The sequence below is a fragment of the Carassius auratus genome, unplaced genomic scaffold (genome assembly GCF_003368295.1).
Source record: "Carassius auratus strain Wakin unplaced genomic scaffold, ASM336829v1 scaf_tig00023198, whole genome shotgun sequence".
NCBI classification, from domain to species: domain Eukaryota; kingdom Metazoa; phylum Chordata; class Actinopteri; order Cypriniformes; family Cyprinidae; genus Carassius; species Carassius auratus.
In genome coordinates this window covers 41673-50235 of record NW_020525244.1, presented here as the reverse complement: position 1 = coordinate 50235, position 8563 = coordinate 41673, and the positions used below count along the sequence as shown (strand labels likewise).

Genomic DNA, 8563 nt, shown 5'->3' with positions numbered 1-8563 from the left:
ATGTTTTCTCTTTCTACAACCTTTCAATCGCAGGTATGAGGACATTTAATTGTTTTACATAGTAACAGTCAAAGGCCTTTTATGAATAAATGAGTGGCTTTAGCGAGTAATAATAAACGAGAAAGAGAAACAGAAACAGAACAGTGTTAATGAGACTCTTAATGAAAAACGAATAGTTTATATATATATATATATATATATATATATATATATATATATATATATATATATATATATATATATATATATATATAAATGTAATCTGATTAAAATAGATATTTAAAACAGTAATATCGTTTACTATTAAAAGTTTATTTTAAGAACATCTTGTTGATGGCTCATTGTGACACCATTTAGTCAATCTTCAAACAGATTACATCATCTGATTGACTGACGTTATTCATTTCCATCTGTTCAGACTCCTCTTAGTTATTCTTCACTGTTGACTGAACATATACTATACAGATGTTCGACATGCATATATCGTATTGAAGTATTTTTAGTTAATTTTCGTATTTTCTGATGACATTGTTATGTGAAAGTACCTTCACAGCAGCTGTTTAATAGAGACACTGAGAGTGTGTACGTGTCTGGAGGGAAGTTTCTGTAGTGTGTCAGTGTGTCAGAGTGACATAACTGACCCACAGAACAGCATACTCTAGCAATCATATATATAGAGATCTTATCAGTCACTTAGCCTGTATGATCATTCAAGGACTGACAATTGTATTATTTTATTTGTTTAACACTTTTCTTCCACACTAGGTTATGCAATGTGACCAAAATGTACTCTTTTTTTAGGGAACAGTGCCTTTGACCCATCTGATCAATGTGGTCCAGTACCTGAAGAGTTCAGCCAACTCGGCCGTAACCACATCAGTGCAGAGTCTACAGAGAGACCTTTCACCTGAACATGACCCACTTCTCAGTGAGGTATGACAGTCGCGACAACACCACGCAGTGCTGTATATCATGTGCATGTTAGAGTTCTTCTTTACAGCAGGGTTTTTATAATTTAACGAAAAGCAAACCAGTTTAATTACTTGAAAAAAAAATATATATATATATATATAATATATATACTTAAACTGAAAAAGTGCAACATTTGTTATTTTTATTTAGTTTAAACTGATATTGTAAAATAACTAAATTAAATAAAAACTATACAGAGATATAAAAATATATATATAAAAAAAAGCTGAAATTAAAATGGAAAAATGGAAAAATAAAAACATTCAAAATTTGTATTAAATAATACAAAATTAAAATACAATCCTAAAAATTCTAATTGGCCTGTTTTCACAGCCCAAAGTGAACTTAAAGGACCTGGGTCTGTCAGAGCTGAGGTTCAGTCATGTACATGATGTTCTGGAGCGCCTGCTGCCTTCTATATATCCAGAGGAGAAATCCATCTCCAGCGCCGCTCAAAACTCAACAGCATGGACAACATCTCACATTTCTGCCCCCACCTTCTTCCAAAACAAATATGGTGAGATTACCCACAACATGAGGTGATGATATCGAGTTGGTGGCTTAATAACTAGGTTTATTCCCTTAAGGAACATATTTATGCAATCACATGCAATCTTTCTTTATCAACAGTGCTGTTGAGAAATTAAATATAGGCTGGTCCAGCTTCACATGAAATGACACTGTACCATTTCAAACCTGCTGTACTTAAATACTTTGTATAAGCTAGATCACAAGTAGATAAACACGTAACATGTTTATTAGGACGTTGAAATATTATTTTTTATGCACAAACAGCTTTTCAGTCTTAAATTTTTTTTTTCTTGTCATTCGGACATTAATGGCACATTTTATTCTCATCAGAGTGATTGCTATGAATTAAGTTGTATGTTTTATTGTTAACATAGGGTTCTCTCACAAACACATGGGACTCTTTGGCTCTTCGGTGTTTCGCAGGCGAAGCTCCAGCCCCCTCCAGGCAGCCTGCGTAGATCTGCATCATCTGCAACGTAATCTTTACCTACAAGTGACCAAAAGTTAAAGACATTCACATAAAGGATGTTAACTTTAACAATAACTCTAACTATGAAGTTTAAATTACCGTTTTATTTCTATTGGAATAGTGAAGTTCACACCACAGCTATAATGAAAACAACATAGATAAAACATTGTTGTTGAAATCATTTTAAAATATAATTTTTTGAACATTTAAAGAAACAGATGACAAAATTGCAGTGCTCTCTTATGTTATAAACCAAACTTTATTCCCTGTTGGTTTGGATGCTAAAATAGTTATTGTTAAGGTTATCATTCTTGTTGTGAATGGCTATAAATGGAGTTGTGGGTTTATTTTTAAAAAGTGTGTCTTATTGTGTTTATGCTTAGTATGGGTCCAAAACAGAGGTTTCAAGACAATGAGGTCCAAGACTAGACATCTGCCGTCTGGTTATGAAGGTCCAGTAGATGCCGAGAATTATACGCCAGCCTTTATGAAGGTTAGTAAGCTTGAATAAAAATGAGGAAATAATATTCTAAACCTGCTCTCTTGTATTTTTCCTTCGCCTTTTATTTGTATTTTCTGTATCTTTTCCTCTGTCCTCTTCAGGGCCTCCTTATGAAGGAAAAGCAAGACATGGGGAATCTTGAGCAGTTACTGAAACAGAATAACTTGCCAGAACCTCTCCAGGATGCTTTCAAGACAGGCTTCACTGAGGGCTTCATGAAAGCTCAGGCTTTGACACAGAGGACTCAAGGTAATGCTTTCAGTCCTTTTTAAAGCATCTTTTCTAACATTAGTTAAATAGTAAAATATGTGTTTTCTGCAGGCATTATGTTAAATTATTAAAGGAATTATACTTATCTAATATCTGATGTTAGATAAGATGCTTTAATTTTATTAAAGCATCTTATCTAACATTAGTTATATAGTAAAATGCGTGTTTGCTGCAGGAGTTTCGTTCTTACTACTGCTGTTCTAACAGATTCTGTAAAGAGGACACGTCTGATTATTTTTGTCCTCCTGCTGGTGGGTCTATATGGTGTGTCCAGAAGCCCTCTCTTCTCGGGTAAAGGGTCGTTTTCAGACACCGGTTTGTTTCCCATTTTATTCTTTCCTTATGTTTGCTTGAGTGATAGCATGCATTTGGCTATAGCTGTTTTTATTCGCAGCTTTTATAATAATGTAACAGCATAATGTATGAAAGGATTTGTTGCTGTAATGTAAAATTATTTGTTGTTTTTCTGACTCTTAAGTTCTGAGCAGTTGATTAGAACGCAATATGGTTAAGTCTTCATTTGATCTATTTACATATGCAGTTCGTTTCCGCACCACCTCTGGTCTGGATTCAGCCGTGGACCCCGTTCAGATGAAGAATGTCACCTTTGAACATGTGAAAGGTGTTGAGGAGGCCAAAAACGAACTTCAGGATGTTGTCGAATTTTTGCGCAACCCCCAGAAATTCACCGTGCTCGGTGGTAAACTTCCCAAAGGTGAAACTCTTTGCTTCCATTAATTATGGAAATAGGTGTTTTGTTTCCCGTTTGTATGAAATATCTAAACTAGATGTGTATTTTAGGTATCTTGCTTGTGGGGCCTCCAGGAACAGGAAAAACCCTGTTGGCCAGAGCTGTAGCAGGTGAAGCAGACGTGCCCTTTTACTACGCCTCCGGGTCAGAGTTTGACGAAATGTTTGTGGGAGTCGGCGCGAGTCGCATCAGAAACCTCTTCAGTAAGTCTTTAAAAAAAAATTATCTTGGATTGCACATAATGCTTTTGCTGTTAATAAAATCACTTCACTACTGTTTTTTTCTAACAGAGGAAGCCAAAGCTAGTGCACCATGTGTAATATTTATCGACGAGCTGGATAGTGTCGGAGGGAAGAGAATTGAGTCTCCCATGCACCCATACTCACGACAAACCATTAACCAGCTGCTCGCTGAGATGGATGGGTAAATCAGCTTTTTATTACATATCATTAATTTTTGAAAGAAACTGCAGAGGTCTGATTTTAGTATTTTGATGATTTCAGGTTTAAACCCAATGAAGGAGTCATTGTGATCGGAGCTACGAACTTTGCTGAAGCTTTGGACAAGTAGGTTTCTATATCCGTTAAGGGATAGTTCACTCAAAATTGAAAATTCTGTCATCATTTACTCACCTTCATGTCCAGACTCTTAAGACATCTTTGAAACTTTCTCTCCCTCAGTTGGAAGTCAGGTGACCAAACTGTAGAAGATCCAAAAGTGTTATAAATGTGTAGTTAAAATGAATCAGTCCATATAAATCAGCAAGTTTAATCCTAGTCTTGTGAAGAGATACTATCACTATGACAGAATTTTTATTTTTGGTTAACTATCCCTGTGATTCCATGTTTTTACATGCAGGTATATTTATAATTTTATACAAACAGTAGGTTTAGGCTTACAGACTCAAGTGGGTTCCTCCATAATTTGCATATAACAGCTCATTTAAGAAATACTTAAGGCAATAAAGCAACAAACGCAAATCCCATTGTTATTCATCTTTAACTAAGAAGCGGGTAGTTTCTACTGCTTTTGAACTGTTTCCATCTAGACAGGTATCCTTCTGATATATTACACTATCTATCTAGTTAACACTTTACTATCAAGATTATACAATATTTGTGATCAACTAAATCTATAAACTTCTGTTAATGTATATTTCAGTGCTCTGGTAAGACCAGGCCGGTTTGACATGCAGGTCACGGTCCCAAGACCAGATGTGAAGGGACGCACAGAAATCCTGGAATGGTATTTGAAAAAAATTAAAGTGGATTCTGGTAAGAATGATTAAGAAAAAACAAACGCGTTTTAAAAGATTCTTGTTTGGACAGTCCAATAACAGAGTGTGTCTTTTAGCTGTTGATGCAGAGATCATTGCTAGGGGAACAGTGGGTTTCTCTGGAGCCGAACTGGAGAACCTGGTGAACCAGGCGGCGCTGAAAGCAGCATCCGATGGGAAGGACCTGGTGACCATGAAGGAGCTGGAGTTTGCGAAGGATAAGATCCTGATGGGTGAGGCCAGTAGGGACGTACAGCTTAGTCTCTGCAACATGTGATGGGGATTAATGCTTTGATCAAGAGATTCTGAAATTATATTCTCTGTCTGTGTCCAGGCCCAGAGCGCCTGAGCGTGGAGATCGACATGAAAAATAAGATGATCACAGCCTATCATGAGTCTGGACACGCTATAGTGGCTTATTACACCAAAGACGCAATGCCCATCAATAAAGCTACCATCATGCCACGTGGCCCTTCACTTGGTCACGTGAGTAGCTGGTCTTAATGTTCCATTAGGTTCCATTAAGCACTTTTTCTAGATGGACTCATAAAAATTTAGTGTGACATAGGAACTATTGTTATAGTGTAGTTCATTAGCTGATACTATTTTTTTTTGTTAATTTATTAGTATAGGTTAATGTTGGATATTTAGTTGGCATGCTCCTTTGTGACCCTGGACCACAAACCAGTCATAAGGGTCAATTTATTGAACTTGAGATTTATACATCATCTGAAAGCTTAATTAAATAAGCTTTTCTTTGTTGTATGGCTTGTTAGGACAGGACAATATTAGGTCTAGACACAACTATTTAAAAATCTGAAATCTGAGGGTGCAAAAAAAATTTAAATACTGAGAAAATCACCTTTAAAGTTGTCCAAATTAAGTTTTATCAAATGCATAATTCTAATAAAAAATTAGGTCTTGGTATATTTACAGTTGGAAATTGACAAAATATCTTCATGGAACATGATCTTTCTTTAATATCCTAATGATTTTTGGTATAAAAGAAAAATCAAAAATTTTCCACTACAGCAACTTAAGATTGGTTTTGTGGTCCAGGGTAACATTTATTATTTCAGTTTTTACATTTAGATTAATTCGCCATCATATAATGGTCATTTAAAGTAAATAATTAAATCATTTATTAACACTGTTAAATCTCTAATAATTATCCATTATTCATACAATTCAATATCATGTTGTGTTGCTTTCAGTTATATTATTAATATATTACTTATAAGTTATTTTATTAGATTATTAAAAGTTACAAGAATATAGAAATAATTTCTTAGTTTTTTTGTTTTATTTTAAATGTATTTTAAACAAAATACTATAGAAGTTTGATATCAGTAAAATGAATACATTATTATAATATTAATGATTAAAAAAAAAAAAAAGTTGGGTAGTGTAGTACCTGAATGAGAATAACCCTGACTTATGGGTTTCAAAAATGGAAAATATTATTCTTTAATTATTTAATTATTTTAAATTTTCACATATAAAAAACTACTTTTGAACTCTTAGCTCATCTGCCTTGAGATCTGAACATTAAATCTATTTCACAAAAAAAACTCTTCAGACAAATTAAAAACATCTGACAGTAGTTTACAGAAAGTGCCTACCCTGCATGAAATTAAAGTGTTTGCTCTCTAGGGTTATACATCATAGATCCATTGTGCCACCTCCTCACAGGTATCCTTGCTGCCAGAGAATGATCGCTGGAGTGAGACTCGGGCCCAGCTTCTGGCCCAGATGGACGTCAGCATGGGCGGCAGGGTTGCTGAGGAACTGGTGTTTGGAAATGATCACATCACTACCGGTGAGATGTGTCCCTAACTGATCACTGCTATTTTGAATTCTTGGAAATATCAACATCATGATGTTTTATTTGTTCCTCCTCAAGGCGCATCCAGTGATTTTGATGGAGCCACTAAAATAGCACAAATGATGGTGACACGGTTTGGAATGAGTGACAAGGTAAAAATTCATTATTTCTTATTAAATAATTAATTTGTTAACCTGCATGTCATTTATCAGACATAAAAGAACCATGAAAATGCAAATGTGTTTGTAAATTACTGAAATATTAGCTAAAAATCTCAAGCGTTACTTCAGGTTATTATTGTTGGTAAAGGGATCTGACTTAGATCATATTTGAAGTGAAATATTTAATATAGTCAAATAGCTGTTTGGAGAAGCCATTTGAGTCCTTCCACGTGTTCAAAGCCATTAGTGATGTGTAAGCGCTCACATTCCAGACTTAAGTCTGTGTTTCATCCTAATCCCTTCCCCGGCACACAGTTCATACTCAACTTCCAAAAATGAGCAGCCCACATGCAGGGTCTAAACTACACTCACGTCCGCCCATCTTTAACGTCAGGATCCTGTCGTAATCAGAAACTTGAGTGAAGCCTTTGTGCGTTACTATTGTGCCTGTAACTGCAGTTCACCCACCTCTCTGTGTTTTGAGCAGCTGGGGGTCATGACCTACAAAGACCTGACGAACCACAGCCCGGAGACCCAGGCTGCTGTAGAACAGGAAGTCAGAGCGCTGTTGCAGGTAGGTGTTTAGTTTTTGTTTGTAAGTGATTGACTGAGGATTGTGTAAATTCAGCTTCTAATTGTCTTTTTCAGAATTCTTATGAAAGGGCAAAGAAGCTACTTAAGACCTACAGCAAAGAACACAAGCTGCTGGCCGATGCCCTGCTAACTTACGAGACTCTAGATGCAAAGGAAATCCAGATGATCTTGGAGGGAAAGTCACTGGATCCCAGATGATGAAGTCTTGGATCAACTGTGACATTTTTGAGGCACAATCTTCCTTCACTTGTAAATGTTTTAAACAAGAAAGGCTTTTGAATGACTTTCTAGCCTTCTCTTAATATTTTGCATTTTTCAGGTTGGCTTTCAAACACTAAGCTAACAGAAATTCAGATATATTTTCTATCAATTTAAGATGGTAAATTGATGCCAGAAGTACATATGCCTGAGTATTGAACCAATAGGTAATGGCTACAAATGAAATAATGTTCTCAAAAATTCTTTGCTTTGTTTTAAGAAGCTATAACAGGAAGAAGATGATGTTCATTATATGTTTTATTCATCCTATTATTTGTCACCAGATTGAAGCTCTTGTTTATAAGTCATTTTATGGAATGGATAAAAACAGTAAGCTCGTAAATGGTGCATTTTACTTGAAAGCAAATGGCAAACCAGGTTGTCCCATTATAAGTAATCATAGTAGTATAGATTGTTCACTTTTCCCGTATAGCCCTAAACCACAAATCAATTACGAATGTGACCTCAGAATGTCAGTATTATTTTAACATTTACAGATAAATAATAAATATATCTGTAAATGCGTATCTGAACAGTTGACTAACAGTTCTGTAGATTTTTGCTTAATGTTTCCAATGGACCTTACTATCCCCTGTTTCTTCAAGTTATTTATTTGAATATACTCTTCCAGGTATAGCTAAAAGCCTATTGCTCCATCCTCCTCCACATTTTGGCTGTCTGCATGTCTGTGTATGGCTCAGGTGACTGCACTGTTTATATGTGTTTGAAAAATGTTAATTCTATTTATCTCAGAAATCAATATGGCAAGAAAAAAAAAATAAAAGAAAAAAAAAGCTGATTTCTTTGTCGTTTCCTGAAAGCAAGAATGTTAAGCTGGGATTTTGTTTGAGATTGAAATTAACACTGAAATGAATTTAGATTTAATTTCATGGATCTTTTTCAGAGGCCCAGAAATAAAAGACTAGCAGTAAACCATTCAGTCTGAAAATTGCA

The 8563-nt window shown here is 35.2% G+C and overlaps 1 protein-coding gene across 1 annotated transcript; it reads left to right on the top strand.

Annotated features, from left to right (window-relative positions):
- LOC113077758 (ATP-dependent zinc metalloprotease YME1L1-like) lies at nucleotides 1-8412 on the top strand. Its single transcript, XM_026250025.1, has 18 exons — nucleotides 1-33; nucleotides 802-933; nucleotides 1306-1489; nucleotides 1878-1979; nucleotides 2356-2465; nucleotides 2576-2723; nucleotides 2952-3059; nucleotides 3286-3459; nucleotides 3546-3698; nucleotides 3786-3918; nucleotides 3999-4061; nucleotides 4657-4769; nucleotides 4849-5004; nucleotides 5106-5257; nucleotides 6464-6590; nucleotides 6675-6748; nucleotides 7245-7331; nucleotides 7406-8412. Exons 1-18 carry the CDS (start codon nucleotides 1-3, stop codon nucleotides 7547-7549), a joined length of 2193 nt encoding a protein of 730 aa, XP_026105810.1. The 3' UTR covers nucleotides 7550-8412.
- The last annotated feature ends 151 nt before the right edge of the window (nucleotides 8413-8563 follow it).